The 18,318-nt window shown below is 35.5% G+C and overlaps 3 protein-coding genes across 3 annotated transcripts; 1 reads left to right on the top strand and 2 right to left on the bottom strand.

Moving 5' to 3' along the window:
- Nucleotides 1-607: 607 nt before the first annotated feature.
- On the bottom strand, nt 608-5,206 carry LOC145224629 (uncharacterized). Its single transcript, XM_080091166.1, has 10 exons — nt 3,921-5,206; nt 2,489-2,640; nt 2,213-2,360; nt 2,062-2,139; nt 1,839-2,001; nt 1,716-1,753; nt 1,492-1,560; nt 1,298-1,372; nt 918-986; nt 608-812 (listed from the first exon to the last, which is right to left on the bottom strand). Exons 1-10 carry the CDS (start codon nt 3,985-3,987, stop codon nt 652-654), a joined length of 1,020 nt encoding a protein of 339 aa, XP_079947292.1. The 5' UTR covers nt 3,988-5,206; the 3' UTR covers nt 608-651.
- On the top strand, nt 5,172-9,637 carry LOC145224630 (uromodulin-like). The gene is made up of 8 exons (XM_080091167.1): nt 5,172-5,342; nt 6,003-6,168; nt 6,335-6,492; nt 6,832-7,003; nt 7,600-7,670; nt 7,765-7,953; nt 8,164-8,272; nt 8,678-9,637. Exons 3-7 carry the CDS (start codon nt 6,347-6,349, stop codon nt 8,177-8,179), a joined length of 594 nt encoding a protein of 197 aa, XP_079947293.1. The 5' UTR covers nt 5,172-5,342; nt 6,003-6,168; nt 6,335-6,346; the 3' UTR covers nt 8,180-8,272; nt 8,678-9,637.
- A 5,135-nt stretch (nt 9,638-14,772) lies between these two features.
- On the bottom strand, nt 14,773-17,734 carry LOC145223750 (perlucin-like). Its single transcript, XM_080090142.1, has 6 exons — nt 17,548-17,734; nt 16,774-17,010; nt 16,513-16,617; nt 16,289-16,415; nt 15,876-15,925; nt 14,773-15,784 (listed from the first exon to the last, which is right to left on the bottom strand). Exons 1-4 carry the CDS (start codon nt 17,732-17,734, stop codon nt 16,351-16,353), a joined length of 594 nt encoding a protein of 197 aa, XP_079946268.1. The 3' UTR covers nt 14,773-15,784; nt 15,876-15,925; nt 16,289-16,350.
- Between the last annotated feature and the right edge of the window lie 584 nt (nt 17,735-18,318).

The following is an 18,318-nucleotide window of genomic DNA, read 5'->3' as shown; positions in this document are numbered from 1 at the left end:
TTGGGTGTTTATATACAGGTTGCATGCAAGGGAAGGAATTGCGTTAATTTTTACTACCAGTCAAAACCTTAAGTGCGTTGAATAATCATTGTTTTTAAATTCGTCAACAACTATCAATAGTGACGTAATAAACCATTGTTATGGTACAGTGAGTAACTAACACCTGGAAATTTGTAATTTGTTGCTGGCTATTGGTGTTGTTGATATTGTTTACCTCATAAAAACTGAAACGACAGTACGTTCCATTACTTTTGAATATGTTTACTCTCTTTATTGTCACATATCCATGCCTCAACATCACATCATTTTAATCTATTTTATGTTTTTCACAAGTCTTGGATCCCGTTAAAACTGCGAGCTACCTCAGCCTGCGCAGCCAACACTTAGCTCGCTTAGCTTACGCTAAGGTCACTTAGTCTGCATATACCAACCGCGAAAATGCATGCTTAGCCCTTGTTTAAGGCCCTATTTAGTCCCATCGCTTATTTCCTGTTATGGCATGGGTTAAGTGAGGTACTCTTGCTAAGTGGGGTACGCCGGTTTGCGGTTTTAGCCCTTTTTTCACTTTTCCCAATCTTAGTAAAAAAACAACGAATGCACAAAGTAAAACGATTTTTTTCTTTTATTGAATGCAATGTATTGGGCTACTTCCTACTTGCAGTGGCACTGGCACGAAAACTCGTGATGAAATGAACCACAAGCGCACATAACCCAGTCTTCATTTTCTTGTGTGCTGGTGTAATAAAATTCTCCGCAACCCGAGCAATAGTTTTCAGGCTCATTGCGTAGAGTGTCTAGTTGTTTTGGGGTCCCTACAAAAACAACCAAGCATTCGATTTGTGATAGTGACGAACATAAGTGTTACAAAACGTAAGTACGTCATTTAAAAAAGTTCTGACAATGTAACATGACCTTACATTTTGATTTAGAGACTTTTCTTTTTGAAAATGGTTTTCCCTTTTTTCTTCTCTTTAATCTCCTTCCATCTAAATGTTAAAACATACGTAAATAGACAAAAGGGTTACAAAATTAGCTGTTACACATCAATGGACAAAAATAGATACGTCCTTTTATTCAGCTTTCCTTTTTTGTGTCACAATGAGCTTAAGCGAAGTTAAAAATAATTAATATTGGAATTAACCTTTCTTAAGTTTCTGTTATCTGTAATGTAAGCCTACATCTATGTATGCTTATTGCACTTGTGGCCACCAGCGTCATGATTTTGTTTGCATTTGGCACACTGGAACACAAAGCATATTACAGCAAAACACTAAAAGATTTAAAACACATATTTTACCCGGTTGACTTTGTAGGTGTTCTTTGTTAGTTTCGTTTGAACTTTCAGCAGTAACAGTATTTTCTTCCTCTTGCTCTGTAATTAAACAAAAATTTTACATAACTAGCCCATTATAAGTGCATGTTTACTAGATGTACTGCTATGAAATAGCGTTTGGCAGTTTATCAAATAGTAACTGAAATAAATGAAATTACCCTCAGCAACATGTTGATCATCTCCTTCCATGGTAACATTTTGTTGAGCGTCATTAGGAATTTGATCATCTTAAATACAATAATATCATTAAAAAAGTAGGAAATTGAATGTGTGAAAATGATTTCATTATATATACTGGTAATTTTAAATATGCCATTTTACTGTATTTAAAATGAAAACCTTAGTAAGAGTGGTGTTTTGTTATGTTGCAGAGATAGATTACCTTCAGAGTTTTTTCCCAATTCTATATTTGTAGCAATCCTAAAAACACAATAATACATCAGTTTTTACAGTAAATGACAAACCAACATTGATCAATGATATAAAAACAAAAGTGTATACATACCGGTCAACAGTAAACATTATGTTTTCCTTAACTGACAAAATTTGTTTGAGTTTAAGAACCCCATATTTCGAAGGTTTTGAAAAAGAGACACCTTCCGGCAAACCAGTAACTGTGTAATTTCTTTTCTTATACGGAACTCGAGAAGCTTTGCCAACAGCTTCCGCTGTAATTAAACATTGCAGCTAAAAAAATTGTTAAAACTATGTAAGTAAAAACAACTTACAGTACTTTGAATTAAATAAATCTTGGACCATTCTACGTAAGTTTTCTCTTAAAGTATTCTCAACTGTGTTACAACCATCTGTAAATAAAAAGAGGTATACAAGCATGGAAAACTGCTTCTTCTTTTTAGCTTAACAAATATTTATCATTACCTAAGTGGGAATTGCATACAAATTGTCGTTGGACATCAATTGTGTTTTCCAACCATTGCACAGATTTATTAGTTCCAAATACTTGCAACACACCACTCTTCAGCACCATTCCCACAACCTCTACATTTACTTTCTCCAGATTTTTGCTCTAAGAGAATGCACTAGTATGATAGTGTTCTGCATTAGATATTGTAGTTAACTCTTCACTAAAATCTACAACCTACTTAAGCATTTCTCAAACTTATTACTTGTTTATAACATCATAATGTCACTCACACAGTGTGTAATCATGTCTGTCTGTCTTTTTATGTATGATTTCTGTTGTCTTTCTGTCATATTAGGTTGAATTGATTGCTTGGCTTTTTCCTTCCAAGTATTTTTTTCACTTTCTGATAAATTCTGCCATTCTTTACCAAATGTAGAAATTTCTGAAACAATTTAGAAGTTAAGCTGCAGACAGTGCCCACTCTATCAAACTCATACAGTTGACTGTATAGGCTAGTGTAGCTACATTTAATGTACTGCAGTTTATTGGAAGTAACAGGCTTAATTGACATGTCATGCCATATCAGTTTGATGCCGCAAATTGGGATAAGCCACAGGGAAACTGCATCCACTATGACCAAGCAACTGCTTAAAAACAAGGCGAGTCAAGACTCAATGTCACTATGCCAATATTTAATTTAAAAAATTCTTTTGAAAAAACGTTTACAGCTACACTGTAACTTCTGTAACTTCGTAAATAGCTTCAATATATACATGTTGACAGTGACTGGAAGAGTTCAAGTTTAACTATTAAGAGCCTAAGCGGTAAACAGCCTGGGGAACCACATAAACATGTTTTTCATAATCTAAATGTCTTATAAGTCAAAAAGTACCAGTTGAATCAGCATATTAATCTTGTATAAATATATGTAAAGGTTGAAATATTATTAAATATAATTCAACAGCAAAGCTTTGTTAATGGTTATACTCCAGGAAGTAGTAACTGGATATATAATTTGTAATTGTTTAGTTTTCTTAACTCTTTTTTCACCCACCGACATATGTCATATATAACAGAAAAAAGATCAGATAAACACACACCAATGGCACAGTAGTTCAGGTCCACAGGTGTTTACTAATTTCACTGTTTTATTTGTCATGCTTTGATTTAAACAAATTGCACAAACCAAATAATAAGGAACATAACAACTGAGCAACAGAATTAGTGAGAGCCAAACATTGGCCATATAGTCACTTGAGCAATAAACTGTTTACTTAAGAATTCAAAGGGGAAAGGTCCGGGGGTAATGAATGGACATGTGTATGATTAAATTTTTCTGCACCAAAGTTCCAGATAAACAAAAAGTAGACCATTGGGCTATGATAGCTAAACACCTAAATAAACAGGGGTTTGTGTGGCACATATGCTGTCATTGGGCGTATTCCACTATTAATGTGTCAAAGAACCATTGCATGACTGTATCCAGAGCCCAGTGGTGGGATTCAGCTGGTTGCAATCGGTCCATAAAATTTTATGGGATCTGCGAACTGGTTGCCATTACTGGTTACTGTCAATAGACTTTTTGTAACAAAATCAGCAAAAAATATGACTTTTGTGATAGCACCGGCTGATAAAAAAGTGATAAAAAAGTTGAAACCCACCACTGACAGTATCCCTATACAACTTTACTTTTAAATGACTATACAATTAATGACTACTTACCACCACCTTTCAGTGAAGCGCAAAACAAGTTATATCCACTTGCAGACCTTCCACATTTACTTCTCATTTTTATTTTTTTTATTTTTGCACGTTACAGGTTTCAGCAATTTCAACGATATCATTTGTCATTTAAGAGCCGCAGCCGACGGATAGCATAAAGGGTAATTCCCTTCTATGTTTTTCCGTGCACTGTGCAGCGCATTTCTTTTAAAGAAAGAATCCTTAACACAGATTATAATACGACAGCATAAAGGCACGGGATTATCCAGAATTCGACAGTTTCAAGCGTCTGAAATCAGACGGATCGGGTGTTGCAGCACAATCAAAGCAAAGCGCACTGCAGCAATGCAGGGTTCGAAACACTGCAAGGTTAGAAATGAGATTTTGATACTAAATAGCCGCAAACCCCAAACAACTGAACAAATAATTTTTAACACTACCTTATAATTAGAAGATTTTCTAAATCTAAACCTTGAATGTTGTTTAATGAAGTTTTAGAAAGTCCACTTAAAACTAACAATCTTTAAAAAAAAGTATTAGCTTACATGCAAATTGAATAAAAATTTATGGTGAAACACAAATGTTTTAACTAAAATACTTATTCAAAATATTTTCATTCCAGGTTGTACATCAACAGTACCATATTCATTACAAACACTGGTCTGCTAATTAAAAATACTTTTTTAGTTTGGTTAACGCTAGCTTTCTTCAATGAAATGTAACAAAAAGTTTAACTCAATAGTCCCAAATCTTGTATCGTTGTCAGGTTTCATATGCTACCTTGCTGTTGAAGATTTCAACCAACTATTATTCGTGAAACAATAGATTATCATCTATTTTTTCATAACTTTTTTTATGGAACAAGTTTTTCATCCCCAGTAAACAATAGTGCAGAAAGCTTTCTCAATGGTTGTGCCAATTACGGGAAAATTAATTCTTTTTTTGTCCATCTAATCCTACGACATTAAAACTCTTTACCTATTGAGCACTATAGCTACAATGTTTTTTTTTTTGTGAATTAAAATGAATTGTGTCTACTATTAACCTGGATCGGAGTAACACACACATATTGCGCAGGGTCAAAAATGGTGCAATAAAATTCAGTAAAAGACCATGTCTCTAAAATTGTATCAGTCTTTCTGGACATTACCTTTATACCCACCATTAATGGCTTTATCGTCCTGTTGGCCCACCAATCAAGGAGTAAATTTTAAATATAGACTCGTAAAAATAAGCCTCTGCCGTAATACAAGGCTGCCCCTACAATGTAACACATAAACTGGGACACGAAAAGATTCCTTTGAACCACATTACAGATGTTTCCAAGAATTACTTATATGGAATCTGTTCAGCTTTGTGTTTATATGTTTCAGGGCCGTCGCCGCCATCTGTTGAATGCAGGGAACAAAGTTTGACCATTGCGTAAGTTGAAGATTTTTGTTTGAATTACTTTGATTTGAGGTTATACTGGATCAGGAGTGCGCGACCTGCGGCGGTACAACCACATGCGGCCGCACAGGCTTATTAAAATATATGTACTGGCTGTCATGACGTATATAAAACTACTTTGCTAAATATTTTCATTATCAAACTGCACTAAACAGATGTTTTAGTTCTCGAAAGAGTCCACTAGCAAAATGCGTCAGGCATTTTGTACTTCTGCTCTGTGCTAACAATTCGAAACGAACATGCACCACAAGCGCCACAATATAGTTTTTGACGTCGTAAACAGTTAAGATTTTTATATCCCATATTAGATCGTGTATATGTATGATACAATCAAGGGGTAATTGGTCTGCGTTGCGACCGTCGTAGCGCATAGGTTGTGCACCCTTGCATTGGACCATTAAAAGACACAATGAGCAAGTTAACGTCTTAAACGCCATGCCCAATGCCCGCAAACTTCTACTTGTTAACATCTCTTAAAAAACTTGCAAATGTAGCTCAATATTAAATCTGTGCAAATCTGAAAAAAAAAATTCAATTTAATTTAAACTACTCTAATGTTCAGACATCAAGATATGCAACTGACTGATATTTTTTGTGATTCAAAAAATTATCTAATTAAACAAATCTGCTCAGAGTAACAGGTCAAGAACAACAGACACTTGATTATGAACTTGGTGACAAACTTTACATCGCATTGGATCGGGAAACCCCCCTTTCACACCTCAATGACAACTGCAAGGTCACGGGGTCAGATCCGGTGTTCGTGTTTGACTTGGGCGAGTGTGAAGCGATCTATAAGGTAATATGCTATAGTTTGTCGCTGTACGAATGATTTCCTAAATTAAATGTTTGGCTTACCGAAATTACTGTAAATATTTGACACGATGTTTTTACCGACGTTTTTCGTTTCTCTAAACTTTGTTGTTGAAAACAATGACGCTTTATAGTTTATTTATTATTACCAGAATGAGAACAATATGGTGTCGGTGTCTTTCCTGATCTGGAGGTTTCTAGCTCCAACCCCTGCCGTGATCCAACGCGACCCTCAAAACAAGCTCAATGTCACTTGTCTATTTAACGCCAAACAACTTCTCTCGTCTTCCAATGTTCAACCACAAATCGAGTAAGAAGATTGTACCGACATACGTCACTTGACAGATGCTACTCGTCAAGTGTCATTGGACAATATAGGTTTTGTTTGCCGTAACAAGTGGCATACAGGATATCGTTAATTTTAAAATTAAGAATAAATTATTAATCTTCCCTTTCTCAACGTCCAACAACAACACAAATAAGATAAATATAACAGACGTAATGTCTAATTGTGAGGAGAAAATTTACTTTTATATTTTATTAACTAAAAATAAAACATACAGACAAAGTATCCAAAATAATGAATAAATAGCGGTATGGATTGACAAGTACAAGTAGTTCAAATCGAAATCTTGTGAACTTTTTGCAGATCCGTTGAAACTTCGGCTACAAATACAGGCACGTTCGATGTCTCTTTAAGTCTTTTCACCAATGAACATTTCAACGAGAGCTTGCCCGGGGAAGTAACTGTGCCTAACTGCATTTTTGCTCAAGCTAAACTTGATGAGATTTCTGCAAGCAATGATGACTTTATTGTCCAGGTGCATAGAAAACAAACAAAGCTTTTAGCGCCAATTATGCTTCCAGGTTAATCACAGTACGCCAGGCCCATTGAAGATGTATTACCGAAACAATCTGTCACCAACCAGTCCCACATGGCAAGGTGTTTGCTTTAGGCTGTGGTAACACACGGCGGAAGTCTTTCCGGGACTTGCACCCTAACAACTGAGCTACGAAGTCCAGCTGTCAAACCGTTCAATGTCGAATATTTAGCACCGTAGCTTGCCTCGAATGCTGCACATGTTCAATGAGTCGGACGTACTAAGATTTTAAATGAGTGTGTAGGGATCGCTGGTCTGCATAATCACTTTAGGGCTAATCCCAGTTATGAATTTATGCTTCCAAACATAGCACTAAAATTTTGCATTAAACTTTTCATGAAATTTTTAAACACATTGTTGTATCACATACGATGTTTATAAAACAACTTTTGCAACTGGGTTTTTGACATTTAATTCATTATACCACGTTCAAATTATATATGTATATATATATATATATTGAAAAACAAATTGCTTTCGTTTGTTTGGCATGATTTAATTGCAACTTACAATCTAAGTTGAATTTGTTTGCACAGCTTGAAGAATGTTGGGCGACGCGCGTTGAAAACTCCAGTGGTTTGCCGAGTTACCAGATTGTACAAAGCGGGTAATCTTACCAACATTCGACCACTATTTTCGGTCTTTATTCATTATGTTCCTCTCCGAACCATATTCGATGTACCTTGATTTTAAAATATTAGGTGCGATGCTCAACCCAGTGGAGGTGAGGCTGCCGACGCGAAAATGTTAATCCAAAATTACGAATCCAACTTTGCAACATTCAAACTGATGAGCTTTGTGTGGACAAACTTTACCGACGTAGAACAATTTATCTACATCCACTGCGACGTGACGTCTGTCAAAACTCGACTGGACAATGCCCTGGACAGGTGAGTTGAGTTGATAATATTTCTCTCCAAAATTAGACATAGTAACTTAGATCACCGATTTAAAAGTTTACTTTTACAAAACTTATGTTGTTTATCACTAACATCTTTCAGACAGATTCGGTATGTATAAATTTGTTTCAAGTCTTTGAACTAAAACACCTAATGTTAAATCCCTGATGCAATAACTAGAGTGTATTAATTTATTTACAGACGTGTGGAGGTGTAGGACGGCGATCTGTTGAAAACAAAGGACGCAACCAACGACTTTCTGCAGGGCCAGTGCACATCTTACAAACTACCAAGTATTTGCTTGTGCAAGGTAACAACACAATAAACGAAGTGCCTTGTTTTCCTTTAGTCATCATTTTTAATGTGCTATTTCCAATACCCGCGTTCATAAGCGAAAACCAGCTTTAATTAATACGTAACCAAAGTCTGTGGCAAATTTCATTTGATTAGTATTTCTAAACACGGAAAAATTAAAAAAATTAAAAACGCTTGCTCCTTTGAAAATCATCTCATGTTGCATGTTGCTGCCTTCATTATCTGCTTAATTCGTTATAACTCTTATTTTAGGTCTGGCGTGCGATGATATCTATACATAGTATTGTTCAAAGTTGACCAGCATAAAGGCTTTAGTATAAATATGCTTATTAAGTGCAGGTTTTAGTGATAAATATGCTCTCGCACAATTGTGTATATCTAAGTTAAACATTTTTTGCAGACAAATCAGGAGACAGAGATGAAACAAAGGAAACAGCTGACAACATCTTCCAACTTGTGATGTTTGTTCTTCTGGCTTCTGTAATTATCGGAGCTGGTTATCTCATATGGAGCAAATTAATCTTATATCCAACAGCTAAGTAAATCCGTCTGTAGAGAGAAGTTTTCACCTATACTCAAGATCGTTATGTGTTTGCCTTGTCAAATTTGTCGTTGGGGGCTTTGTATGGTAAAACACACGTTCTTTGCCGTACATTTACTCAACAATTACGTAAAGTACGTTTTGTGAGTGAAACTTTAACTATGAAATATAATCAAATCTAATTGATGGTGATAATGTGTTGTTTACATGAGCTACATTTTACCCAGGTAAAATTAACTTAGTAGTGCTAAACAGTATTAAATGAAGGAAAGTCTAATTTAACAGCTTTTGGCAGAATCGATAGGTCAAATCAACGTTTCAAGGAGACCGGCGTTACCTCGGACACATATATTGGACCAGGTTTATGACGCCACAGTACAGTTTTGTGATTACATTTTTATTAAACCTTTATCTCTTCATAACAAATTAGCATAGTATTTGGGATCATGTCTGATTATGCCTGAGTAATGAGTAATAATTAAAACAGTTGTTTCAAAAGCGATCAAATTTTTGTTTGTAAGGGTATTACAGAAAACGCCATTATGTAAAAACTTAATCAAAAAAGTAAGTTTTTAATTCACTTTCAGGTTTTGGCTACAGTATTTCAGCTTTGGCTGCCAGACATACTGCACAACATTTTATTACGCTATTGGGGCAAAGAGCTAACAACAGAAAAATATACAACCGAAAAAAAACACATAGACCAACAACTCACCAACTGCACATTCAGTTGCTAGTTAACGTGAAGCAGTCGGTTGCATTTTGCCTCGCAGTTCTTGGAATTGAATAATTTTAAACAACAATAAGAGTAAGCAGAGGTTTACGCAACATCCAACTGTTTGTTCAACTGCTAGTTATGTTGTAATGTCGAAAATATAACTACTAAATATTCTCTCAAAATTGTATGTTTGTTTTATAGTGGCCATTTTAGAAATGCATCAAATTTAAACGTAGGGCATAGTATAAATATTATCACCGATGCATTATTTACTCCAGTCTGTTTGAAAAATTGTTATTATTGCTCTTTTTATACGTGACATAATATTGTTCCATCAGGTAAATTCACATCTGGCACGTGCTGGGCTTGGAGTTAAAGTGTTTTCAACTTCAATTTTCAACTCCATCGAGTTCAAAAAACGGCGTTGCTCAGCAACCAGCCGTGGCGCGAGAAACAAAATGGCGGTTTGCAGTTGCTTATAAATTTGACTGCAAGTACTTGATGTCGACTGAAGATTCACGAACAACAGGTTGAGTGAGGAAATTGTGAAGATGACAAGATGCGAAGTATGTGTGTGTTTTTTGTACCCATATGTGCTGGCGGCAATTTAACAAACTGTTAGCATCGAAGGCCGAAAATCAACTTAGTTTGTGGCATGTGTGGTTTTGTCGTTACTGTATTTATTGTAGTTCTTACATTGCTGCAGGAATCACCAAGATATCATTATTTAAATTTTTCGCTTAATCACATCATACATGAGTTGCAAAAAACTCCGTGTCACTGTTTGTGTTATTAATCGGACTGTTAGGGTTGGTTACAATTGCTGCTGATAGCGGTAAAGTTTTACCACACAACGCACAACGACTGTTTATTGTTTGCTGAATAATTTCAGGAAACCTAGCATTTACTTGGTAATGTTTTGGTTTAAGAACTGTACCTTAAACTCAATTATTTAAATTTTGCCGAAAATAAAAACTTGGTATTTGTTTGAAACAGATGATAAAACTGCATGGTTTAATTAGCTTTCTAGAATCAATTATACTAGTTTCTTCAAACGACTTCAAAACTTAATGACACCAAAACACTTTCAAAACACTTACGTACCGAACAGTTCTGTGGTAAAAGAGTGCTGATCTACCCGATAAATAGATGAAGACATAAGTGTGTTTTGCAAATCTTGTGTCTGGATAGAAATTTGCGCGAATCTTTACTTTAAAGGTAAACCCTTGCGATCAAACTGCAGCCAGTTTCCTTTGTTAACTAATTTACTTTACTTCGTGACATTGACAAGAGCGCGGTTACTTAAATTTTGCTACATTGACCATAACGCACAAAACACAAAATTGTTAGGAAAAAAAGTGGTTTTAGTTTTGGGGTTAATACCTTTCTCGACAATTCGTTATGAGAACAAAACTATTACTTGTTATTTGTTTAGTTATAAGTATTTCAAAGCGATCTTTTAAACGTGATTTGAACAAGTTAGCCTGATATTGTCCTTATTATTTGGAAAATCTCCAATGAATAAAGTTGCTTATAACGTTGTTTTTATGTTGATTTATGCTTGTTATGGGCTGTGTTGGATATTTCCTTAAATATTGTTCGTAATGTCAGGTGTAACAATACGCTGAATTCCGTTTACTTGCCCTTATTCCACCGCGAAATGCGGATTACAACTAACAAGACCTTCCCCAGGTTTCACGGTCAATTTAATTTTACACAAACTGATAAACTCGGTTGTACATGTGAGTTAGTTCAAACCCAAATACGGATAAAAGTTCCTGAAATGTCTATGCACAGTTCTTGTAAATATAAAACCATCAACCAGTAAGACTTTTGACAAGCCAGTTAAAACACACATTTAACATGAGCCCTATGAAGTGGGCTAGGTTTATAAAACCTTTCTTCAGTTTTGTGTGTTTGTGATTTTTCGCGTCAATAAGCACAAAGCTGCTATCGGTAACATGAGACATATCAATAGATAAAACAGAAGATTGGGTCGGTTTTACGCTTTTTTGTTTAAAGTTAAAAGTTTTCGCATTCCGAATGCAGCTTTGAACTCATGTGAAAAAACTTTTGTTTTTATCTAGGTTTGAAAAATACGCCATAACTTGTTGATTCTCAGTATCAACAAAACTCCAAAACTCTCTGCAACCTGATTTCCACCAATAACTTTGTCACACTAAGAGTTAAAAAAACTAGGTTGAGAATCACTGAAATATACGAAGCGGCAATGTATGTGTTTGCGTCAGTAAATATTTTTTGTATGAAACCAACTCACACAAACTGCCTCGCAACACACCCGGAGCACACAAATATGGTAAAGGTTTAAACTGCGTTTCTAATTGTAATTAGTTTTGCGGCACTCGACAGTAAAAACCTTTACTGCGTAAAGCAAGCGAAAAAACACAGCGTAAGGCAAGCGTTCATTGTTTGGCTTCATTACCACTGTTTCGACACTTTTAGGGTGGTAACGGAACTTTTGTGGTAACTAGATTATTAACTTTATAAATTTGGTAGATTAGAAAGTATAGCTGAAATTATTATGATGCAGATCACCACGTTGAATAGCCAACGCACTGCAGGACAAGAAACACAGGCCTTGTGCGAAACGCTCAAATGCAGAGACACTGTAGCAATTCTTTTCTTATTATTGAAATCTCCTTGCAAGTAAAACAACCGCGACGATTCAGGGTCATTAAAATCAGATTAAGAAATTCAGTGTGAAAACCACCAAATCTGTCGCTATATTTTATTTGTTTAACAAAACAAATGTATTTCGCTATAAAAAGCTACATCAGTGTCTAAAAACCAAATGAAAAAGCGGGACACACCCCCAGACCAACCGCAAAAAGCCTTTCCTCTGTTTTACAAGACTGCAAATGCAGACCGGCAGGTATGGCGCTGAACCACGAAAAAAGGGGGCGAGGAAAAGATGCGCAAAACGAAAAAACAAACACGATTGTAACAACAAAGCGATTGCATTCAACGAATGCCGGAAGGACCATCGCTTGAACATTTATTGTGGCGCCCTTGAAAATTAGTTTTCACAAACATCCAATTCTTCTCCACGAGGTTCCTCTACAAAAACCACATAACATTGTGCAATACCTAACTTTTTTGGAAAAGTCGGAAATGTTTGTTATGGTAATGCTGAAAAAGAGCCGCGCGGTCATCCCCTACACTTATGTCGGACGTCCGCCTAACAGCTCGATGCGAGTTCCATCGGGTCAACAACATATTTTTTGTTTGGCCGTCATGTTGTTCTTCACACACCAAACACGTGGCAACGTATGTGCTGTAGTTTCGACACGTAAGTTGCTGACGTAAGTGAAAAAGTTTTTGTTGTGATCGTAAGTCAGTCACCGAAAAAACATTGGTTTGGCTTTGCCGTGGTGACCGCACAAGGCACATTTATAACAAGGATAAGATGGTGTTTCAAAATCTTCTGTGTCGTGCGCTATTTTTTTGTAACGCATAAAGATATTATTACGTGTATGTAAGTTAAATACGATTCTTTAACTAAAATTGTTCACCATCGTGTTAAAATCTGCAACTCTTATGACAATTTAAATGATAATTGTGGACCTAATTTTATGGACATTTGAACAAATCTTGCTCGTAAAGATGAAAACTTCGATGCGAATATTTATTACGACCGGGATCGGCAACCTTTTTTGCACTGCGGACCGTTTTTGAAAGTGAAATCTTATCTTGGACCGGTCTTCAAGAAACTACAAATTTTTAGCAATGAAAACGCATCAATTAGTTTATCACCGGGGTACATTGGCAAAATGTTTTAGAGCATTTAACCTGAAAATTTATACGGCCCGGTAACAAACTCATCGTGGTTTACGAGATATTTACATAGAATTTAATTCACTTCAACGTCGCTAAGTTCATAACGTAAGTCGATCTTTCGTGTGTAGCGGCCATATCGGAGTTGTGACGCTTCCGTGCAATCAAAAACGGATGGTACAACCAGAACCATACCTGCTACATTAAATAAATGTTTATTTCACCGCCTGTATTCATTTTTAATATTAACAATATTTTACTATTTTGCCCAGACAAATGAACAAGTTCAATGAATTGGGTATAACGCCTTCAATCAGCCTTTTGTATGAGAATTTATACATAGTCTATGTATGTATCCAGGGGTACACTTGTTCACAGAAATTTGAAACTTGTATTAAAAAGTCGACCTTCTACAATTGGTGTTTACTTTTTTATGCGTTGCCTTTAAGATAGGTTAAAGTTTTCAACGTTTTTGTACCTTGTAAAAACTGATTGCACCTTTATTACTCAATTAGGAACGTGTCAACAAAAACGTAAATCAACTTTGTCCATGCACAAAATATTTTAGGAAAACCGTAGACAGTGGCAAAACCGACAAACAAATTATTTATTAACGCATGTTTGATTATGAGCTCTGCTTATGTATATTTCATTTTTTTCCACACCATTTTCAGGCAAAAGTATACTATGCAAATAGTAGCTATTGGCAATACGGCTGTGTCGGAAAAAAACTAATGACAAAAGGTAAAATTTGAATAAATTTGAAAATTGTTAACATAGATTAGCTTGCAACAATTGTTTGACATTGGGGCAGAACATTTGTATGTAGATATACCACATTAGTTACACTTAAAACTATATGTCATCTAAAACATGTCTGTTTCGTTTATATGTTTGAAAAACCTTTCTTTGGTAAGTAACTGATATAACATAGATATGTTGAACAAACCATAGAACTGTCGTTCAATACCACATGCAAATGTCATACTTTAATGCCACAATCTTTTTAAAATAGATTACATAACAGTTCTTAATGTCAACATTTGTATATACTTGTGAATACATGCTTGTTACCTAACAATATATAAATGAATATGCAAAACAGCTCACATTAGGATGTTGCCATGAACTACGTCAGGCCAGTGGATGTCGCTACAGTCATTAAATAAAGCTTTGCTAAAGGCAAAATCTTTGCGTTAGGAACTTGGCGGAATGGTCAAAGGCCTTTAACATGCAAACAGACACAAAAACATTGATTAGGATTGGGTTTCCCCAAAACATAATTGGTACAAAAGTTGTAAGTAATATTAAACAAATTGCGTTATATTCTAAATCAAAACTTCAAGAAATTGAAATACAGCGTTTTTAAAAGTATTTAAGGTTTAGTTAAAATATAAAAATATGAGAATCAGTGCAACAATTTTCTAATGTTTCTTCCAAAGATGCAAATGGGACTTCGATACTACAGATGGACTTAACAGGCAAAATAGTGATCATCAGTTTTCAAACTATATCGTAGTCTGTTTTGCTTATTTGTCATGTCGTAATTCATCGTAGGCTGAATCTGATTCATCATTAGCCCCGTGTCTAATATTAAAGTCATTAGTTCGATTGCTGCCGCTTACAAGTTGATCGTGGACTTCCACATGTTGAGATAGATGCAAAGTGTCGAAACTGACTTCATCCAATTGATTGCGTATTTTCGAACATGGTATTGTTGTCCATTGTCGTGAACGTTTGTTGATTGTTTTAACTTTCGGACCTGAACATAAACATCGCTGCTTTCCGCTCCTTTTTTCAACGTGGTAGAACTTCGTTTCGTCTTTAAAGCAAACTGTCCTCTACTTGCTCTAGCCAAACACGTAGCTGTTTCGGCCAGAACGGTGGAAACTTAATTGACACAGCGTGTTCCGATTCCATGATCTTTAAGTTTGTTTTAAAGCCGTGGGATCGCCAGAAAAACGGAACCTTTATTTAACAGCAGTGTCATAATAAAATACAGCGCAACAGAAAAATATGCGCTTATGACGCCGTAACAACCGAGCAAGAAAAGAGCAAAACGCAAGCTTTGACACACACGAATAAAAACATGACAGAGAAGTCGCCACAATGTGAACGCAATTTGGCATGCCTACGTAATAGGAATGAAAACACCGATGCCAATTAAAGTTTTTGTTTTGCGTCGACGGTAGAATAGACTTATAATTCACCAATCAGACTAAATATAAACACGTTTTTACAAAAATTTTTGACCTTCTTGCGTAAGTTGCTAATTGAAATAAAAGCAGCAGTTATTTACGGAACAAACTCCATGTATTCCACCTTGGGCTCTTGGATGATGTCATAAAGGTTGTTGACGTCATCGTTTGGTTGTTGTGACGTGGTCGGCTGAATAGACCCATTCGGCAGGGCAAGTGGGATGTTTTGAGATGGAGCACTCCGTCGATTTCCAGCTGGTAAAACAACAAATAAATTTTGAAAACACACTAGAGGCAATCCACACATTTTGTTTGTTGACTTTCTTTTTGAAAATCAAATACTCACTCATATCGACGTAAGCACTTTCTTCTTGAAATCTTACCGATATATTATTTCTGTGAAGTAAATGTAAGTTTTGGTAACTTACAGAATTAGTTTTTATAAGTTAATAGATCAACATACACATTTTTTTGCAATACCGTAACACATTTAATTATTTGATTATGTTTATTTTTGTGGGTTGCAACCGTCGGAAAACGAGTTTTTAAAGAAAAACCCGATTTTTAAACTCACGTTTCATAACTTAACAACAAAGTTCAGGTGTATCCAAAACAACGTCAGAATCGTATTGAAATCTTATTTGTCGCAAAACTGTTTCACAATTAAATAAGTTGAAACAAATTTATTCAAACATTAGCTTGTTTGTGACACATGCTTAAAAAGTTTAAAAGACGCTGCTTTACGTAAAGATTACATACCTTCTTTTGCGTTTTTGTAGCGTCACAATTACCATGACGATGCAAATTACAACGCTGATGACTCAACTGCATGTAGTCATGACAATCACAATGGTTGTCCTGTCAGCTGTCATTCCACCTGTTGAACCTAAGGAGAAGTTTTAATAAAAGAAAAACACTTTATTCTCATGAAAGGTGTTTCAATACTATTTACATGGCAATGGAAAAAGTATTTTGTTACTTACCGTCTATCGAGACCACTGTAGGAGATGTTCTGGTAGCGTTGGTTGCAATGATTAGGGTAATGGACTGTTTGGTAGCTGTTGCTGATTCTGTGGCGAAAACGAAGCCTGAAAATTGAATACTTTATTAAAAAATAGTTGAGAACAGTAAATAAAATAAACAAAATATTTTGATTTATAAGTTGGAAAACATTTAAACATCCCTAAAAAATCCAGGTTAATCATAGTTCTAATTCTTTTCGAGTCGGATAAAATGTAACTTACTTGCAATATCAGATTTCTGTTGACAAATAAATCGGGCCAAATTCCGATAGCACGGTATGTCTTTGAATCTAGAATGAGTTTCATCCATTTCAACACAATTCTCTTTTCCGTTTTCATTGTCTGGTTCCCCTTCAAGCCATAGTGACCAATTTGGTTCCAATTTCCCTTCATCATCCCATCGAAACTCTCCAGTACTGTTTACTCTCGTTGCACCGATGTAAAAGGAAGAAAACAAACCTAAAAAACGTTTTGTTTGATTATAATACCGAAAGCCTTGAAAACCGAACTAAGGCTTTTCTACAAATGGCCCGAATCCTCTTCGCTTGTAAACTGATTTGTCTTATTAAAACACAGAACTAAGAATCTTTCAAGGTGATTCATATATCAAGTAAACCTCTACAGTACCAACGTAAACATACTGTTAAGAACTACTGCCAAACACAAGCGTTTTTTTTTTCAAAAACAAACGTACCAAAAAGGCAGGTCTCAAACTTTACAACAAAGAAGCAAGAGGCGCCTAACATGTAACACGACCCCCTCTGATTAATAATGCCCCAGCCAAGTGACTGCTTGGGGAAGTAATCAGCAGCAGAGTTTGATATGATATGCTTGCCAAAGGAAGAAACTACGGTTAACTTTAGTAAACTGTTTGTGCGAACGCAGTGTGCACTTAAGGCAGAACACATCTACACTGGGAGGTATACTGTACCTAATTGTTATTAAAACACTGGTGTAAAATAAACATTTGCTAAGTAAATTCATAGACTAATTTACCTGCTAGTTTGAAACGAGTTCTTAAATAATCTTGTATGTCGGTTGTTTTAACTTCTGCCAAGGTAGCGTTCAGTTTTTCGCATTCTCTCTCAGCCACTGCATAAGATTTGACATTTTTTAGTTTGATCAGATATTTGACACCTCTGAAATATTGAGGGGATTCACCCAGAGCAGCTGACAAACACATTATCAACAAGCAAACTAACAACTTCATTATGGTTGACCTAAAAATGCATTTGTTTTCAGAATCGGTTAGAAAGGAATTTTTTTTCACTGTACACGAATCTATTCATATGTCTAATGAGAAATATGCTACACCATATAAGTTATATAATATAACTTTAACTAAGTATTAATGTCCAAAAAGTCCAAAACTGAGTGCTAGTGCATCAAAGCCTAAAGAACTTCCATGTATAGCTCGTTTAATTGGCAAATATTGTTGGAGAACTAAGCCAGGAGTATTAGAACAATGGTGAGTGGCAGCAACAGTTCAGGAAATCTCTTAAATGCTTTGCATACAAACAAAAGAGTAAGAATAAACGCCCTTGACACACGCATGATTTTATGCATGAACTAAACGAAATGCTAGCGGACGTAAAGATGAAATTCGCCAACAATATTGCAACAACTATTGAATGGGATGGAAACTGATAACCTTTTTTGAAATTGCCGGCCAATACTTTCTGTAACTACTTTTGTTATCAGTCGAATTAACATTGCAAATAACAAAGTACGGATTAACAAAAGTCTGCAATCAAAACGAAAAAGTTT

This window comes from Phallusia mammillata, chromosome 4 (assembly GCF_965637545.1).
Source record: "Phallusia mammillata chromosome 4, kaPhaMamm4.hap1.1, whole genome shotgun sequence".
Lineage (NCBI taxonomy): Eukaryota > Metazoa > Chordata > Ascidiacea > Phlebobranchia > Ascidiidae > Phallusia > Phallusia mammillata.
Note: the sequence above shows the minus strand (reverse complement) of the source record. Positions and strands in the feature narration are given on the sequence as shown.

What these genes read in the sequence shown, in the direction of transcription:
- LOC145224629 (XM_080091166.1), bottom strand. Translation starts at nt 3,987, where the DNA reads ATGAGAAGTAAATGTGGAAGGTCTGCAAGTGGATATAACTTGTTTTGC. An exon ending in TGTATGCAATTCCCACTTAG is followed by an intron (nt 2,140 to 2,212) that starts GTAATGATAAAT and finishes TTTTATTTACAG; the next exon opens with ATGGTTGTAACACAGTTGAG. An exon ending in ATAATGTTTACTGTTGACCG is followed by an intron (nt 1,754 to 1,838) that starts GTATGTATACAC and finishes TTGTGTTTTTAG; the next exon opens with GATTGCTACAAATATAGAAT.
- LOC145224630 (XM_080091167.1), top strand. Translation starts at nt 6,347, where the DNA reads ATGGTGTCGGTGTCTTTCCTGATCTGGAGGTTTCTAGCTCCAACCCCT. An exon ending in AATGTTCAACCACAAATCGA is followed by an intron (nt 6,493 to 6,831) that starts GTAAGAAGATTG and finishes AACTTTTTGCAG; the next exon opens with ATCCGTTGAAACTTCGGCTA. An exon ending in TACCAGATTGTACAAAGCGG is followed by an intron (nt 7,671 to 7,764) that starts GTAATCTTACCA and finishes TTAAAATATTAG; the next exon opens with GTGCGATGCTCAACCCAGTG.
- LOC145223750 (XM_080090142.1), bottom strand. Translation starts at nt 17,734, where the DNA reads ATGTGTTTGTCAGCTGCTCTGGGTGAATCCCCTCAATATTTCAGAGGT. An exon ending in ACAGAAATCTGATATTGCAA is followed by an intron (nt 16,618 to 16,773) that starts GTAAGTTACATT and finishes TTCAATTTTCAG; the next exon opens with GCTTCGTTTTCGCCACAGAA. An exon ending in TACAGTGGTCTCGATAGACG is followed by an intron (nt 16,416 to 16,512) that starts GTAAGTAACAAA and finishes ACTTCTCCTTAG; the next exon opens with GTTCAACAGGTGGAATGACA.